Below are 18,982 nucleotides of genomic sequence, written 5' to 3' on the forward strand. Positions count from 1 at the left end.
TTTAGAGAGGCTTTTATAAAAAACTAAGTGTACCTATGTGGCATCTTCATTGAATGTTGCTTTTATTACAATCTGATTTCAAGGGAGTTAAGGAATTTGTCATGAGCAATAGTGTCAGAATACAAATACTCCATTTAGTAATGTGTTGAGTTGCCATGGCAGATAAATAATAATTTATCAAATTGTAAAAATATATTATAATTTTGTATACTTCTTGGGTCAATAAAAAATGATCTTGGTCTCCCAACTCTGGATCTGCCTGTCTGCATGGCCATTTGGATCAGTGATTGGGGCCTGGCCAAAAAGCTCTTTCATCAAGATACTCTTCTTGCTGCGGACTACGCCATCTTCCGATTGAGGGTCCATGGTGTCACGCCTTTGGCACTTCTCTGCTGGTAGAGTGAAGGAGGGCTCATACGCCCTAGACCCCAGGTTCTCCACCCTGGCCTGGCTCTTGATGTATTTAGGAGGGCTCTTTCTCAGGCTTTGGCTATGGCTGGCATAGACAGGCTTCCCACTGTGTAGGTTCTGGATGGTTTCTTTGAATGTGTAGAGGCGCTTGGTCCTGGGAGGGGATTCGAGGGCCTTATTGGCACGTTCTGTATTCAGAAAGTCATCCAGAGTGTACCGGACCTGGCTTTCAAATGGCTCTGTTTGCTCTCCTTCTGAAGCCTTGAGGGAACTCGCTGCCTCCTCTGCAAGGCAATACTCCTCACCCTAAAGTTGTGGATCCTCCTTGTCATAATCACCATGCAGCTCTCCACCGTCTGTGGATAAATAGGATAGTTGCTTGCACATAATTTAAAAAAAATTGGAGCCATAATTTTCTTGGCTTTTTTTGGGATATAACATGACACAGGAACGGTTATTTCAGTCCTGTTACTTACGTGAGCTTTAATTAGTCCCAATGTTTGGGAGTTTTTTGTGTTTGCTCTCTTGTTTGCATATACTCTGTGACTGGAGAGTACACACTTCAGAATCTAATTTAAACATTTCTTTCCTCAATATCCCCTTAACTTTGCATCTGTTTATTGGTAGTCCCAATAGGCTGTAGTAAAGTTTTTAAAATCCTTACCAGCAAAATGTTCATTATCGTATGATCCTCTGTCATCCACTAACGGGTCTGCTGTGTCACGTCTGTCTGGGAAGCCAATTGCAAAGGACTCCTGGAAGAAAGAAAAAAACAGATATCAACTTTACACTGGAACTCAATACACAAACTTTTATCAATGAGTTAATATTTGCTTTTATCTGTCAATATTGAATAAATGTTTTATTTACCGTTACCCATGTAAACAGCTTTCTGCACAGAACGTGAGAGAGAAGGAAACTCATTTACATACCCAGCTCAAACTCTTCTGCTTCTCCAACTTCAGATGCTGGAGTGAACAGGCATATTCTAGTTCAAATTGGTAAGGAGCCTCGATGGGTAGAGAGGATATGTCATCTGTTTGAACAGATTTAGTTTATCTTGCTCCTGTTAATGGCAAAATATATTAATCCTCAAGTTAAAAAAATGTTTGATCTGGATCATGGGTTGAACATGTTAAAAGTTAAAGTAGCTCATAATGTCTTTGTACCTTTTCTGTTCCAGCCTTTTGGAAATCTATGTGAGTAGATTTTGTGGAACTCCAATTCTCTCTCTCTTTCCTATATTTCGTGGTTAAATGCATCAGTAAGCCATTTCTCAAGAATGCAATATGTACAATAAATGTTCATTTCTCAAATGTAGTGTTATCATCCTGATATCTATTACCAGGCAGGTTTACAAGTTGCCCGATGACTCAAACTGAATTTGTCCACTGCTCTTATGTTCGCTACATACTTCAGTCTGAAACTGCGATCTTTTAAGTTGTTTGTGGGGATGTCAAAATGAGGGGTGTTGTACAAAATAAAGTAATCAGCGATTGGATTATCTCTATTATTATCTCTATCAATTAGAGTATCAAAGCCAATTATGAATTATGAATATTATGAAACGCAGCTTTACCCATGTGTGTTCTGGCTCTGGCCCAACCCATCGTTTTCTGGGACCAATTACAATGGTTATAATGTATTTACATTGTATAAATTGTCGGGGAAGTACTCAGATCCAGATTCATTGCGGAGAACAAACTAACGTGTGGTGTAGCGTTTGGGTAGCCAGGCAAGTTTAGGAAATGGGTATTTTACCTCAACCTTCAATTATTCCTTCAGAAATATAGCTGTATTAGACTCCCTCTTGTGTTTACATTGCAGTACTGCGAGTTAAATCACATTACCATTCTTTTAAAACAACAGTACTGTTCCAAATCTACTAAAATCTGGAACAGTTTACCTACACTGATTGTACAAAACATTTCTGAACACCTGCTCTTGCCATGACATAGACTGACCTGGTGGGGGCATATTAGGAAGGTATTTCTAATGTTTTTTACACTCTGTATGTTGCTGCTCTCAAGTTCTTTATAAACTTACTTAGATTTCTTTGGTCAGCAGATTGATCTGTGCCTGGAGGTAATCAGACAGCTCTCTGGCTTCATTGGTCTTCCTTGTTTCTGTGGCAAGAGGGTGATTGAAGGATATCTGTCTCAGCTCAAGATTCCTTTCTAAGTCCTGCAACACAATTTATTTACATTTCACTACAGATATAACATTGTGGTACTATGTGTGTATTATCAATCTAGCATAACTGTGTTGACCCTGTCCACCTATATCGGTCTCCCCATAGAAGACCAATACAAATGGACAGAGTTGAAAACCCAATCAGTTTCAATCCAAACATCCACCTGGCCTGTGAACATTTATTTAACCCTCATTTTACCAGGTAAATTGACTGAGAACACATTCTCAGTTACAGCAACAACCTGGGGATGAATGAGCCAAAACTGGGGATGATTAGGTGATCATGATAGTATGAAGGCCAGATTGGGAATTTAGCCAGGACACCAGGGTTAACACACTTACGATAAGTGCCATGGGATCTTTAGTGACCACAGAGAGTCAGGACACCCATTTAACGTCCCATCTGAAAGACAGCACCCTACACAGGGTAATGTCCCCAATCACTGCCCTGGGGCATTGGAATATTATTTTTTAGACCAGAGGAAAGGGTACCTCCCACTGGCCTTCCAACACCACATCCAGCAGCATCTGGTCTCCCATCCAGGACCAACCGCCTTAGCTTCAGAAGCAAGCCAGCAGTGGGATGCAGGGTGCTGCTGGAGTCAGCCCTGCCATGTGAGTGCATGTACTGTACCTGTATCCTCTTGTTCTTCCTGTGTAGGTCCACAGTGATCAGGGCCAGCCTGTGGCTCAGCTCTTCCCTCTCTTCCAGGCTGCAGTCCTCGCTGAGCAGCTGCAGCCGGTACAGAGCGTCCTTGGTGCGCAGCAGCTCCTCCTTTGTGCCCCTCAGACGCCTGGATAGACAGTTGCGGCGGTTGCGGGCTTTACGCTGGAGCTCCTGCAGAGCGCGCATCGCGTTTCCGTGCTTGGCCAGAACCTGACGGTGTGGGTGGGTGCAAAACATTATGACCTTAACCAATGCTACAAGATCAGATTATTGTTGTTAGCTGATTATGAGTTTGTTATAGCTGTGTTATAAATCAATTATTCAAGCCCATTTTTTTTTACTGCAGCATACCCGGGGAAGGCCACTCTGTGAATCCTGGAAGCACCACCGCGTGGCGGCCCTGGAGCTGCTTTAGCAACGTGTTCTCTGTGGAGACACCACTCAGCTGCTGCTGTAGCTCCCACACTTGGCTGTTGAGTTCCTTGATGCGGTGCCTGTGGGCAGAACTGGTGCGCTGGTTTGAGCCCTGCAGGGGCTTGATTGGAGGGAAGCGAGAGGCCTTGTGGTTCCTTGAAAGAGTGTTTTTCTTCTTTTTGCACTCTTTTGTTTTGTTCTGAGAGGAAAAGGGTACCTAAGTGTGATGCTTACATGGGAATATGCTGCAAACCATCTCGGCCTATAGGCCTACACGTATGGCATTATAGGTAGACTGTCTGTAGCAATGAGAAGATATGTAATATCAGATTGATATCACACAGTTCATGCTTTCTCTGTCTTCATGCTTAGACCTGGCTTCTTGCTAGGTGAGAGGGAAAGGGTCCTATTTGCAGTAGTGTCAGCCTCCTCCTTGTAGTCTGACTGGGTGGATGACCCCTGAGAGTCTTCCCTGCTGCCGGTCCTACTGCTGTATCCCTTGCTTGACCTGGAGGAGGTGAACTGGCCTGGGGAGCAGCTTGAGTCTGCATCGCCTGCACCCACTTCATAGTTAGCATTGTCCTGCTGCACTATGCCTCTGCTGTGGTGTCTCAGCCTCAGAGACATGTGTCCCCAAAGATAAGCCCGCACCAGTTTCTGTAATATAGTAGACAGATGTCCAATTAGCTGAAGTAGTTAATTTAGCCACACTGTATGTGAAATTATAAGAACCAAAACAATCTATACTTTCAACTATAGCCTACTTACATTCATTAATAGTTTAATACATTTAGCTAATCTAACGTTATCTAGCTAGGACTAGAAGACAGAGAGAGTGACAGACATTCCTTGCCTTGATAAAAATGTTTCCTGACTTCAACTATTCTACAAAGCTAACAACCAAGCCTAATAATTCCCCATGCCAATGCTATCCTTACATGACATTATTTTTAGAAATCGAAATGTCCCCCCCCCCCACTAACTTGCATTCAAATAAATTATTATGTATCTTCATGAGCAAGAGAGTCATTGACAGATTATGTTGTTGGCTGGCTGGCTCTGAAATGGTATTTTAGGTTGCCGTAGAAACAAGCGTTCTCATTGAATAGGACGAGGGGGAATATAGTTTTCTGCCTACTGAGCGTTTAATATATTCGAATTATATGGGCAAATCATAGGCAAGGAATGTTAATACATTCCTTAATCATGGGACATTTCTTAGAACTGACTGCTTTTGGGAGAATTAGAGACCACACCATCCTAATTTGCATATAAACTAATTGTTTTTTAGTAAAACAATTACATTAGACTTCGTTTGCAATTGTTTTTTTAATAAACTTTCAGTATATACTACAACAACAAAAATATAAATGTGCCTATAATAAGTTAAACAAATAAAGATGTGCCCTGTAGATTTTCAACAACAACAAAACTGTTAGGCCTACAGATAATCATGGTCCAACAATATGCATACATTTCAACTGCCCGCTTTAACTCTTGGTATTATTTTCACTAGTTGCTCTGTTGGTCAGTGGCTATTTCTGTCCATATATGCACTTTGCATGTAGCTGCAAACTAACTTTGTGGTCCCCATGCCGACAGACAGCTCAAGTTGCCAATCACTCGGTCAGCGCTGCACGCATAAAACCTGGCCCACCAATCCTGCGGTGATGGAGGGTTTGGGGACAAAAATAGCCTCAGTGGTGTGGCTTGTGTTCGCAGAGTAATGTCCTGGGTACGCTATACTATTAGGTGAGGCAGCCTGTATCTTTAATAACCTACGTTAGTACCTCATTCTACAGAACACGTCGTAACAAAATGGTTATAAAAGTATTTCTAGCTTCTTCATCAGGATCGACAGCGGTAAGCATTTACCCGAGTCTTTGTTATTAAATGCTAAATTAACTTTGTTTGGCCGGTTTCCCATGACTATTGTTCAGCTCTTAGTACATGCATTTATGTAACTGGCAAACACATTCAAATCGGTTTAGGTTATTATAGGCCTAGGCAATTTAGCGGTTTGTCAACTTTTAGTACCGTTATTTGGTCTAACTTCTCAGTTAAGGAGCACTAGGACAACTCGAGTTTCCTTATATATCTCGACCGTCGCTGAGATCACATTCCAAACCTGCAATAGCAATCTGTTGAAAATGAATCACCATGCATTCACTTGCAGAACCTTCTGGAATATATTTGGATTACTTCAAACCTAATCTACAATATCAAAGAATATATATGATATGTGAACTGATTCTTTGTCCAGAAAATATAAAACAAAAAGTAAACATGATTCCTTAATGTATTAGTGTCTTCTACTCTGCTCTCCCCAACCTAATGATAGAAAAACTCAGAAGCCTATCTATACTGTGTTGTCTGTCTGTACACCTGTATGATGGTCCAGATCAAAAAGAAGCAACAGGATGTGCTTGGGTTCCTGGAGGCCCTGAAAGTGGACTACGCTCCATTGGACATTGCCTGCAATGAGGACAACCGCATGTGGATGAGGGAAAATGTCCCTGTGGAGAAAAAGCCCACCAACGGGATCCCCCTACCCCCTCAGATCTTCAATGAAGAGAGCTACTGTGGGGTGAGCATAACAAGATCATGTAGAAGGTGTGGTAACTAATAGGCCAGGTAAAGCTGGGGAGAAAATGTCCATTAAAATGCTGAGAGAACGATTAGAGACTAAACTGAAATGTCTCATTTGTCTTTTACCACAGGACTACGAGACATTCTTTGACGCTAAAGAAGACAATGCAGTGTTTGCCTTCCTGGGTCTGCCACCTCCTCCAGGATCCAAGGTTGGAATTCAACTTTCACTTACTTTTCTAAAATGAAAATTATGTTTATATAGCTTTTGAGTTTAAGATTACAACAACACAACCTGTTTTCCACTCAAGGGATTTTAAAATGCAAATAAACTCAGGCTGTTTTAATGTTTATTTAGCTGACATTCTCAGTCATGTATTGTCCTAGTTTGTTTTTGCTCAGACATGGCTGCTTACACTCCATACTGTATATCATATTCATTTGGAGGGCAAGCAGGAGTTAGAGAGGTTAATTGTGTGAGAGGGATACGATGTGACATGTATGCTACGCTAGTTGAGGATGATGCAACTGTGTTAAACAACCTGACAATTTTCCTTGGTGCAGGAAGCGAAAGAGGCTGAAAAGGCATTTATCCTTGAGAATGGGCCTGTTGAAAATGGGACTGTTGAGATTGAGACCGTTGAGAGTGAGACCGTTGAGAACGGAACTGATGATGCTGAGGATGAAGAGAACCTTGAAGCTGAGGAGGTTGATGAGGAGAATCTTGATGATGACTCACTAGTAATGCCTTTCTTTTATCCCCTCAGTCCCTGTCTCACCTTCACCATTTCTCCCCCGGTTTCCTCCCATCCAGCATAACCTTAACCATTTCTCCCCCGGTTTCCTCCCATCCAGCATAACCTTAACCATTTCACCCCCGGTTTCCTCCCATCCAGCATAACCTTAACCATTTCCCCTCCAGTTTCCTCCCATCCAGCATAACCTTAATCATTTCTCCCCCGGTTTCCTCCCATCCAGCATAACCTTAACCATTTCCCCCCCCAGTTTCCTTCCATCCAGCATAACCTTAACCATTTCTCCCCCGGTTTCCTCCCATACAGCATAACCTTAACCATTTCTCCCCCGGTTTCCTCCCATACAGCATAACCTTAACCATTTCTCCCCCGGTTTCCTCCCATACAGCATAACCTTAACCATTTCTCCCCCGGTTTCCTCCCATACAGCATAACCTTAACCATTTCTCCCCCGGTTTCCTCCCATACAGCATAACCTTAACCATTTCTCCAGTTAACTCCTGTTGGTTTCATTTTCCATGGACGATTACCAAGTAACCAGTAATGTTGCTAATCCTCTCATTGCATGGATGAGTGTCAATTTAGAGTTGGTTTAAGCACAGTGTAACCATGCCTCATTAATTAACGTGTACATTTCTCACTTTAATAGTGTTTCATTGTGTTTATATTTCATCTGTAGTCTGTTCTTACAGAAGAGCATGCTGATGCTGTTGTAAAAAATGATGATATGAACATTTATATGGAGATTTTAAAAAGAAGTACATTAGGCAAACTTAAACTTCTCAACTCACTTTGGGATGCTGGTGCATGAGCATCACAGAGAAAGGAATTGTTTATTTTTTTCAAGGAGGGGGCCAGGGACAGCAGATAAATATTGCCCAGCGGAACCTGTGATTTCCCTCTAATAAATCCCACTGGCTTTTAGATGGTGCGGTTTCCAGAAGAGTGCAAATTGATCCCTCTGCTTTCGCTGTTCTCCAGAGTACCAGGCCAGTTTATTTTCCATTTAAGTTGCGATGTTGAGGTAATGACAGTTATTTTATTGATACTGTTGACTGTACTGATTTAGCTGGCTTCCGCCAGTGTGATAATATGCAGTCTTCCTTGCTACACAATACATCATTGCAAATCTCTCATTTCTCTCCACAGCACAATATACTGATATTCATCATCTTGCAGCCATATGTAATTCCCCTTAATTTATTCATGCATTTTTCTTTACTCAGAGGAGCTGCTGATGCTGATGCCTTACTCTGTGATGTCTTTGAACATGTGACTCCAGCAGTAGGGCTGCTCCCCTCTTGGTGTTTGATGTGTGCCCATGACAGCTGCTGTGTCATTCCTATTCTAACACATCGTTTTTTCCCCCTTGATGGCACATTGTTGTTTTCACTCTAGAAAAGAGAGGTTCCGATGGAGGAGTTCAATGGAGATGAACACACAGAGGAGGTGGAAGCAGAGGTGGGAGGAGAAACAGGAGAGGAGGCAGCAGAAGAGGCCACAGAAGAAGACGCCGCCGCAGAAGAGAAGGTGGCAAAGGAGGAGGAGGAGGCGGTCGAAGACACAGAGGAAGCCACAGAAGACACTGTAATTGGCTCCCAGAATCCCGTGCTGTGGCATCTCCTCTCCTCCATCTCTTTAATATTGTCTTTTCCTCTATCTCAGGGTTTTGTTTCCCTCAAGCTCCTGTTGTCCTCTTCTCCTTCTCAACTCTGGACCATACTAACCCACTGTTATATTGACTGTTTCAAATGACTGTTCTGTAGCTGTTTCTGTTGACTGTTCTATTATTCCTTCGATCTGTTGGATGTTTAACCTCTGTTCTGGTGCAGTTAACTGTAATCTCTTTGTTGGCTGTTTTGTATTTTTGTTTTAATTGACTCCATTTGCAGCCTTTGTGTCGTCATTGTTCTTGATTTTCCTTGATATGTACTATGTTCTTTGTTCCACATCAATGTCTAGGTGTGTATGTATAGTATGTCAAAAATCACATTTTATTGGTCACATACACATGGTTAGCAGATGTTAATGTGAGTGTAGCGAAATACTTGTGCTTTCTCCATGCCTAGGTGTGTATGTGTACTATGTGTCTCCATGTCTAGGTGTGTATGTGTAGTATGTGTCTCCATGCCTAGGTGTGTATGTGTACTATGTGTCTCCATGCCTAGGTGTGTAGGTGTAGTATGTGTCTCCATGTCTAGGTGTGTATGTGTAGTTCTACTGTCCATCCATGTCTAGGTGTGTATGTGTAGTTCTACTGTCCATCTATGTCTAGGTGTGTATGTGTAGTATGTGTCTCCATGTCTAGGTGTGTATGTGTAGTATGTGTCTCCATGTCTAGGTGTGTATGTGTAGTATGTGTCTCCATGCCTAGGTGTGTATGTGTACTATGTGTCTCCATGTCTAGGTGTGTATGTGTAGTATGTGTCTCCATGCCTAGGTGTGTATGTGTAGTATGTGTCTCCATGCCTAGGTGTGTATGTGTAGTATGTGTCTCCATGTCTAGGTGTGTATGTGTAGTATGTGTCTCCATGTCTAGGTGTGTATGTGTAGTATGTGTCTCCATGCCTAGGTGTGTATGTGTAGTATGTGTCTCCATGCCTAGGTGTGTATGTGTAGTATGTGTCTCCATGCCTAGGTGTGTATGTGTAGTATGTGTCTCCATGTCTAGGTGTGTATGTGTAGTATGTGTCTCCATGCCTAGGTGTGTATGTGTCTCCATGCCTAGGTGTGTATGTGTAGTATGTGTCTCCATGTCTAGGTGTGTATGTGTAGTATGTGTCTCCATGCCTAGGTTTGTATGTGTAGTATGTGTCTCCATGCCTAGGTGTGTATGTGTAGTATGTGTCTTCATGTCTAGGTGTGTATGTGTAGTTCTACTGTCCATCTATGTCTCGGTGTGTATGTGTCTCCATGCCTAGGTGTGTATGTGTAGTATGTGTCTCCATGCCTAGTTGTGTATGTGTAATATGTGTCTCCATGCCTAGGTGTGTATGTGTAGTTCTACTGTCCATCCATGTCTAGGTGTGTATGTGTAGTTCTACTGTCCATACATGTCTAGGTGTGTATGTGTAGTATGTGTCTCCATGTCTAGGTGTGTATGTGTAGTTCTACTGTCCATACATGTCTAGGTGTGTAAGTGTTGGTGGGGGTCCTCTGGAAATCCACACATGTTCTTTAATGTGCCTGATCTGTGAGATCTGTTCAAGTTGCACAACCTCCCATGTATAAGTGTCTAATTCAAGTTTGAGGAGAGGTTCTCTGTTTCCCATATGCCTCCTTGAGGTCATGCTCTCATTGTAAAGATACTGATACACAATATTTTCTATTTTTTCCTCTTTCTGTCAGAAGGCCCCCATGAAGCAGGAAGAAGCCCAGGTAAAGTGTTTTTACATTTTTGAAAAGTATTGAAATCAAATACAAATTTGGGAGTGATGTTTCAGTCTCACTCTTTTTCTCTCTTATCCGAAACAGGAAGAAGTAGAGGATGAGGAGGCTAAGGTAACAGGCGACACTGTGTCCACCGGAGTAATGCCTGATATGAAGGGCATTGTCATTAATAATAACAGCCACTGCTCTCTGTATTGTGCCATCTGCCCCACTAAAAAACACTCTTAACCTGGATCCAATAGACCTGACACATGGTTCCATACTACAGTACATTGCACCTTTATTTAACTCTAATATTATGGAATAAAGTAAATTATTATCTTGTATATATTTTAGTCATTCAACTATTCTCAACAAAGCATATACAGTGGGGCAAAAAAGTATTTAGTCAGCCACCAATTGTGCAAGTTCTCCCACTTAAAAAGATGAGAGAGGCCTGTAATTTTCATCATAGGTACACTTCAACTATGACAGACAAAATGAGAAAAAAAATCCAGAAAATCACATTGTAGGATTTTTAATGAATTTATTTGCAAATGATGGTGGAAAATAAGTATTTGGTCATCTCAATACTTTGTTATATACCCTTTGTTGGCAATGACAGTGGTCAAACGTTTTCTGTAAGTCTTCACAAGGTTTTCACACACTGTTGCTGTTTTTTTGGCCCATTGCTCCATGCAGATCTCCTCTAGAGCAGTGATGGTTTGGGGCTGTTGCTGGGCAACACAGACTTTCAACTCCCTCCAAAGATTTTCTATGGGGTTGAGATCTGGAGACTGGCTAGGCCACTCCAGAACCTTGAAATGCTTCTTACGAAGCCACTCCTTCGTTGCCTGGGAGGTGTGTTAGGGATCATTGTCATGCTGAAAGACCCAGCCACGTTTCATCTTCAATGCCCTTGCTGATGGAAGGAGGTTTTCACTCAAAATCTCACGATACATGGCCCCATTCATTCTTTCCTTTACACAGATCAGTCATCCTGGTCCCTTTGCAGAAAAACAGCCCCAAAGCATGGTGTTTCCACCCCCATGCTTCACTGTAGGTATGGTGTTCTTTGGATGCAACTCAGCATTCTTTGTCCTCCAAACACGACGAGTTGAGTTTTTACCAAAAAGTTATATTTTGGTTTCATCTGACCATATGACATTTTTGCTCACCGTTCTTGTGATCATTTTGACCTCACGGGTTGAGATCTTGTGTGGAGCCCCAGATCCAGGGAGATTATCAGTGGTCTTGTCTTGTTTGTCTTCCATTTCCTAACAATTGCTCCCACAGATGATTTCTTCAAACCAAGCTGCTTACCTATTGCAGATTCAGTCTTCCCAGCCTGGTGCAGGTCTACAATGTTTCTGGTGTCCTTTGAGAGCTCTTTGGTCTTGGCCATAGTGGAGTTTGGAGTGTGACTGTTTGAGGTTGTGGACAGGTGTCTTTTATACTGATAACAAGTTCAAACAGGTGCCATTAACACAGGTAATGAGTGGAGGACAGAGAAGCCTCTTAAAGAGGAAGTTACAGGTCTGTGAGAGCCAGAAATCTTGCTTGTTTGTAGGTGACCAAATACTTATTTTCCACCATCATTTGCAAATAAATTCATAAAAAATCCTACAATGTGATTTTCTGGATTTTTTTTCTCATTTTGTCTGTCATAGTTGAAGTGTACCTACGATGAAAATTACAGGCCTCTCTCATCTTTTTTAAGTATGGAGAACTTGCACAATTGGTGGGTGACTAAATACTTTTTTGCCCCACTGTACATGTAGGTCTAAAAGGGAAATAAGCATGTTAGGTCTACGTTTTCCTGGCCATAGTCACTGATTATAAATCAGTACTATGAAGTTTCTTTGCCAATGCCCAGGCCCAGGCCCAGCAATGTCAGCTAGCCATTGTAACGAAACATGATTACGTCATACATGCTTAATAACATGCCATCTGTATACACTTGCAACAGCAGCTTAATTCATTAATAAATGTTTTTATTGTGACTTGAAAGCTGTATTGAGAATGGTAAATGTTATATGAAGGCAAAAGCCTGACTGATCAGAAAAGGTCAAATATCACATTCTTTTAATGTCTCATACCTCTGTTGTGTTCTGTTGGGTTCAGAAGCGAATGCTGGTATTGCAATGCTGGTATTGAATAAAATGTGCTGTGGCACAAACAAACAGACACAATGTAAACCAAGACATGTGTTCGTGTTACCCAGGGCACTGTTGTTCTCTACAGAGTGAACCACTATAAACTCGTTATTGATAAGATATAAAGTTATATGCTATTGAATAAGTTCAACTGAATATATCCTTCAGCATTTATGTGCAACGTGTCAATAGATATCAAAGCACTTGTGATGTTATTGGATTGTAGTAATAATCAATTTGTTAAAATCTCTATTTCCTAGTTACCAGTAACCTGGTGAAAGCTAGTGAGTTGATCCAAAGCTAATCACTGCTATTTGTTGTTTTAGGGAGAAGACGATCAGCCGGTTTCTGAGGTAGATCTACTTTGAATGTTCTATAGCTGTAGTGTTCAGTCCTTAAATCGTATCCATTATATACTGTAGTCTCAATTTCTGTGCGAAGGGCCTTGGGTGTTCAGTTTTAATGTAGTTTGTTGGCATCCTTGTGATTGTGATCTATGTCCGACATCCAGACAACTAACCTCACATTCTTCTTTGTTGTAGCTTTTCTTGTGTAATGTTGAATGCTTGAAACCCCTCTTCCTTCGAAGTCCCATGACTTACAACTCCAGATCCACTTTTGTTGTTTTTGACCCCTTCCCATTTTCCACAGGTCTGCTGTGGAGGGATTGCTGTATGTTCGGATGCATTTCATCTTAATCCTTGACACAGTTTTAGAACACTACTGATTTGTTCTATGACATGCCACCTTAGAGACATAATCATTAGATACTCTAGTCAATAACATTCATATTTGTCATTTGATAAGATACTTTTATGATTTTATTTAGAAATATGTCATGCTCGTTTAGCTGCTACTCTGTTTAGTGTCTACATTGAAAGATATATTGTATAAGTAGTTAAAACAGATACAGTAACAAGGATTGTACATCTAAATAAATCCAATAAAGTCACATAAAGATAATGAAGTTTATCTAAATATTTTAGGGCTCCAGCTTGGTTCATGTTGAATCATGCATGTAAAGCTATTTGCAAGAGGGTCTCTTCCTCCAGCATCTCCTTGTACCTCCTCCACACATTGACCCCTCCCCCCCTTTGCCCTTTTCCCCGTCTCTTGGTTTGGTTTTCCAGGGAGAAGAGGATTTGGGGTCGGAGGTAACTGGGTGTCTGCGGCTGTGAATTTCTCCGGTTGTTCCCTTAGTCACCAGCTGTGTGGGTTTGTGTGGCAGAGATCAGAAGGCTTTGTGTGATCTATCTGCCGTTTGCCCCTCATCCGTAGCCTGTGTTCACTCCCTCCGAACCTCTGTCTGTCTGTCTCCCCTCTCTTTTAGCCTTCTTCTTCCTAATTTCTTCCCTAGTCCTGTAGCTGCTTCCTTCCTGCCAGCCTGAACTATACATGTAGATTCCATTAAAAAATAACGGACTTTTCCTATAGCGCATGCCTCTGGTGTCACCTCTGACCTCTCCATTCACACCACTGACACTTAATCTCGTCCTTTCTAGGAGGAAGAAGAGCTGCGACAGCTTGAGGTAGATTGATATGTGTTTTCAAACTACATTTGTCCCCCCTCTACCTCTCCATCATTCTATCAATGCTGCTTTTCTTGCGTCCACACCTTGCAGAGTTTATTCAACATTCCTTCAATTTCCTCCTCCACTACTTTTGATGTAGATTAAACAAACCTATCTCACCGACGTATGGCATCTGAACAGACTGTAGCCCTTACTGTATTCCTTTAGCCCTCTCACTCATGCCAGATAATGATATCTCAATCGTTGGATGAGCAACATGGTAACTCTGGTAGCCATCAGAACACAGACCATAATAGAGAAACCCAACATTGTCATTCATACTGATTTTAGAATAGTCTTCACTTTCTCTCTCTCTCTATCCCTTTCTGTCTCTCTCCCTCCCTCTCTGCCTGTTTCTCCCTCTCTCTCTTTCTCCCTCTCTCTGTTTCTCTCACACACACACTGCTTTTTGCTCTCTCTCCTTCTGCTGTGTTCTTTCTCCCCTTTCTTGCTCTCCTCCACCTCCTATACCTTCATTGCAGGAGCAAGAAGAGTCAGTCAGTGAGGTTGAGAGTTTCCTCTGGTTGTAATTTGTGGCATCTTCTGTGGATCTTAGATTGGAAACACCCTTTCTCTGTCTCTATCTCTCTATTTGTCTCTGCTTCTGCATGGGTGGTGGTCTTTGTGGTACAGATAACTGATGGTGTGCAGCATGACAGACACAACATCGCAAACACAGTCATTCGGTACACTTATGGTAATAATAATAATAGTGGGAACATTAAGTAGCACAGGGTTTTCCTCCCTCTTGTAGTCTCCTTAGTGACATGCCGTTTCACTTATCTCAAATATAGGCCATTGTATCTCTTGCCTTTGAAATGCTCAAAACCCCTGATATCCCCATCCTTAGGAAGAAGAAGAGGCCCCAGAGGTAACAGAGGTATATTCTGGCTGTGCTCCCAGCCCATTGCATGGTGTGGCCCCTGACGTGGAGTAAATGGATCCTATGCATGACGCTACTCCTTCATATGTGGATTTAGTGTTTTAGTGTGGGTTTGTGAAGAGATCTCTACTTTCTTATTCCCCAAGGCTGCCATCATCACTCCTGTGCTATGCTGTCTTTAATCTTTCGAAATGATTGGATTTTCTCTGGACTCTGGTTCTGGTTTTGATGCAGTTCGACTGAGATGAGGTCATTGTCCATTGGTTTACGTGGAGGCTTGAGTATTCTGTTGCATTGTGCCAGTGGATGTTTCATAACAGGTGACATGCATCGTTTGGTGTCAAGATCTGCCCCTGCGCACATGATCACAAGTCTGACACATAGACATACTTGTGAATTGGATCTTACGGTGTTGCATAGGGATCCCTAGTGACTTGACCAGAACTTGATGACAACCGTGATGTTTAAAAAGCCATTGGCATGGCTTCTCTTTCAAAGAAGAGTCTTGAGACTGAGTGTGGACAGGACAAGCACAGCAGAAGATGAATGGACTGTTTGTTATTGTGCAATGCTCCCCCACAACAAGATCTTGGCAGTGTCCGATACGTTGCACCAGATTACACTGCTTTAAATCATTTGTTATTGTGGACATTATTTATCAAATCTTGAATACACAGCAAGCACTATATCCACAAGCAAGTTGTTCGTTACGTTGTCATTAAAAACAGTGAATTACTTGGTCACAGGACTAAATAATTGCACTGTATCACCTTTTTAAAATGTCACCCATAGCGTAAAGGCTATTTACGCTTGTAGAAATGTAGCTAATTGCATTAGAGCAACAACATGCTCAACCCAACACATGCACCTTGGAGTGAATGTGGTCGGATGATTTGTGAAGTATGCAGTGCCTTGCAGTTTCACATCGTATGACACCACCTCATAGAGGGCCTTGCTTAAAGGCCCACACTACTCTTACTCCTTCACTGGCAGTTAAGGGAATGGTGCCGTATCCCTGTGGATAACTTGTTCCCTAGGCCTAAGTAATGGATATATTCCTAATGTCTTCCCATCCTCATCTCTCCTACCTGTTTTCTTGATGCCTCCCGTGGAATGTAATATGGTTTTACTCCATTTTAACCCAACTATACACAATAACTTTTCCTTTTCCCCTCTGCTGGACCCCCCTTATGCAAAGGAGAAAGAAGAAAAAGTTCTCGCCAGTGTTCACCTTGGTGCAAAGACTCTTGTTCCACTTTGAGAAGCCTTCTACTGAATATTCTACTGAATCTTTGTTATGGTTATTGATGATGATGATGACTGCCGTATCTGAATGAAATCAGTTTTTCCACTTCTCACTAATCTTTCTAAACTGTAATCAAGCACAGCTGAGTGATATCACTTAATTTAAGACGGGCGCTTTGGAGTTAAACTACAGTTTGGCTCTTATATTGATAGTACTGAGTAGGATATCTTTGTTCTCCTCTTCTTTTTTATATTAATTTAACCTTTATTTAACTAGGAAAGTCAGTTAAGAACAAATTCTTATTTACAATGACTTGCTTTACCTTGTCATCAACGTTGCCATTACTCACTTTTCTTTTCTCAGCAGGAAGAAGAGGACGAGTAGTAACAGCCAGGAAAGGTTTAGGATGTGATTTACTACTGCCCAGGTAAAATACACTTATTTATTGCTTAATTGGAATTCTCTTCTCTGCCACTGGGTGGCAGTATTAGAGCATGTAGTTTGCAGTGAACTGATGGCTGCATCTCATAAACATGTTTTCTAGTTACTGAATGTCTTTTTAGAGTAATTTAAATAGAAAACTATTCAGTACATGTATTACTCTGTTCCTTTTTGACCCTTTTAGCAAATGTCTTGTCATACTGGAATTATTAAACCATTGAATTGTTTAGTGCCCTACATGTACCTAGGTTATAATCTGTATGATATCATACAGATTACATATATTAATCCTAGAAAACCACATAAACCAACCAGTGTAAAGTGAGGATATAATCCCTGTATGTAATGTACACTGTTGCTGTCCTGTATTGGTAGCTGTGTGTTTTCATAAGTGTTCTGTCAGAGAAGCTAGAGAGAACAGAGCATTGGTCTATTTAACGGGGACTGTCACCAGTCTCTACACAAAAAGCTTTAGCAAGCACAGAATGCCTGAAGGATCCAAAGAACATCCATATAAAACTATATCTCATGAATTCTCTTTTCTTTTCCTGCGGCAGTGATGATGATTATAATAATCGTAATCTTCAAAGCCGCACTCATCGCCACTCTCCAGTAGTGTAGGAAAAGACTCTGCTCTCTTCAGGAGATATTTGGGTTGATGAGAGGGAACAGCCTGAGATCGGATGGCATAGCCCACCACAACCCCTCCCTGAAAAAAAAAAAAACCTGTCACGCCCAGTTAGAGAAAGCAGTTAAGTGAGCTACTGAAGAGCCTCGGGAGGGACTGGCACTCAGGGAGGCTTGGGCAGTTTGGGCACCATGGTGACTGGAAGCTTAGGACCCACAGCCACTAACAGCGGCGCATTGGTGACCTTTTTTTGTCTTCCAGCCTCGAGAGACCCCCTGTTCCGATCCTTCCTGACCCCTCAGACCGTCCCACACCCATCCCACTACCCACGATGCCCCCACCTGCTCACTGTGAATGCACATGTTCCCCTGCTGGACCCTGCTGGCTGAAACCTGCCAATCACACACTTGTCTGTACGGCCCACCCATACTCCAGAGATAACCCCCTGTTTTACCAGATGTTTATATTGCGTAGGGGACTAGGACTAGAGAGGATGTGTTGCTGTACTTCATTTGTATAACATGGTTAGTTTATAGTAGCTTCCATCCAGTGTGTAGCACAATTACATAGTGTTATCAGTTTGTTTTTTTCAGCAGCTTTTCTAATTGTACATACACAGTCATATGTTAAGTGTTTTAAAGATTTCAAACATACTTCTCATGTTTCAAATTGAAAATGGTAGTTTTATACCACAGTTTGTATAGGATGATGTCACCACCAACAACTTAGCAGTCAATGACGGACAGCTATAACCCTGTGAGAATCTGAGTGAAGATCACTCTGAATGGACTTATAATCTCAGACTGAAACAGATCTATCAATGCAGTGCCTCTCACTCGATGCCAGCAAATATGTTAGATCTATATGTGTGAATGCAACCCAGTGACTCTATGTCTCAATCCAACATGAGAAAGACCCTTGTGTAGGGTTTACACTAGCTTTCATAGGCTAGTGTACAAAGTCAGATTCCATAAATTGCTTTTGGTCTTACTTTAAGGTTAGGGTTAACCATAAGGTTAGCAGTGTGGTTGGGTTGGGTAAAATATTAATTGTAGAAATGGGCGGGGTTTAACCATAATTATGACTTTGTGGCTGTGGAAACTAGTGACAACCCTCATGTAGTGTGCTTTATGACTGTGTTTGCAGCTACTGGACACCATTCACTGAACGTTACTATCTGCTGATCTACTGTGCACTTTGTTGAATGTAAAATGATGTGGATGACTAAGAGATCCCCCTAGATGTAAGAGAAGTGAAATGCCAATAAAGTTGAATGGTGTGAACAGCTCCCCATGGCCTATTATGTTCTATTTTCAATTCATTGGGTTTTATTTATAGATCAGTGTACAATGTTAGGGCTGGGCAGTGCAAGGTCAAGTCAACAGGATGTAGCTCAGTGTAAAGCCTATCTCTGGGGACTCCAGAAAGAGCTAGGGAGGAGGGTATTGCACCGTGAAAATAATTCAGTGGAAAAGAAAACCAAGGACACATTTATGTCCACATATGCATAAAGTATTACAAGTGTGAGTTTTATAAATTTGTCCTAGAAATGTGATATTTGGTGCTCTCTTTTGAAGACATACCTTGCAAATCAAAATCGGCAGAGGTCTCAGAGTCCTTACCGTATGTGCTCTCCCTTGGAACACAGCATACTTTTGG

At 41.8% G+C, this 18,982-nt stretch overlaps 1 protein-coding gene and 1 pseudogene across 31 annotated transcripts; one reads left to right on the forward strand and one right to left on the reverse strand.

The window, feature by feature from the left end:
• Nucleotides 1–33: 33 nt before the first annotated feature.
• On the reverse strand, nucleotides 34–4,312 carry LOC115136685 (lebercilin-like protein; annotated as a pseudogene).
• A 1,038-nt stretch (nucleotides 4,313–5,350) lies between these two features.
• On the forward strand, nucleotides 5,351–18,611 carry LOC115136682 (adapter SH3BGRL-like). Of its 31 annotated transcripts, none has more exons than XR_010465040.1 (13): nucleotides 5,351–5,548; nucleotides 6,087–6,272; nucleotides 6,406–6,486; nucleotides 6,839–7,015; nucleotides 8,428–8,616; nucleotides 10,378–10,407; nucleotides 10,504–10,530; nucleotides 12,881–12,907; nucleotides 13,685–13,708; nucleotides 14,057–14,083; nucleotides 14,920–15,005; nucleotides 16,618–16,681; nucleotides 17,585–18,611. XR_010465040.1 is itself a non-coding variant. In XM_065024400.1 (13 exons), the coding sequence occupies exons 1-12, from the start codon at nucleotides 5,504–5,506 to the stop codon at nucleotides 16,664–16,666; spliced, it is 939 nt and encodes a 312-aa protein (XP_064880472.1). In that variant the 5' UTR covers nucleotides 5,352–5,503; the 3' UTR covers nucleotides 16,667–16,681; nucleotides 17,585–18,611. The 31 variants fall into 31 exon arrangements, 28 of the variants coding, with proteins under 28 accessions (XP_064880472.1, XP_064880475.1, XP_064880474.1 ...); XR_010465039.1 differs by having other exon boundaries at nucleotides 16,621–16,681; XM_065024400.1 differs by having other exon boundaries at nucleotides 5,352–5,548; nucleotides 14,920–14,996.
• Nucleotides 18,612–18,982: the final 371 nt, after the last annotated feature.

This window comes from Oncorhynchus nerka, linkage group LG11, assembly GCF_034236695.1.
Source record: "Oncorhynchus nerka isolate Pitt River linkage group LG11, Oner_Uvic_2.0, whole genome shotgun sequence".
In the NCBI taxonomy this organism is placed as follows: domain Eukaryota; kingdom Metazoa; phylum Chordata; class Actinopteri; order Salmoniformes; family Salmonidae; genus Oncorhynchus; species Oncorhynchus nerka.

Excerpts from the sequence above, each read along its gene's own strand:
- LOC115136682 (XM_065024400.1), top strand. The coding sequence starts at position 5,504 with ATGGTTATAAAAGTATTTCTAGCTTCTTCATCAGGATCGACAGCG. Across the intron at positions 6,273-6,405 it reads ATGAAGAGAGCTACTGTGGG|GACTACGAGACATTCTTTGA; the intron begins GTGAGCATAACA and ends CTTTTACCACAG. Across the intron at positions 14,997-16,617 it reads AAGAAGAAGAGGCCCCAGAG|CAGGAAGAAGAGGACGAGTA; the intron begins GTAACAGAGGTA and ends TTCTTTTCTCAG.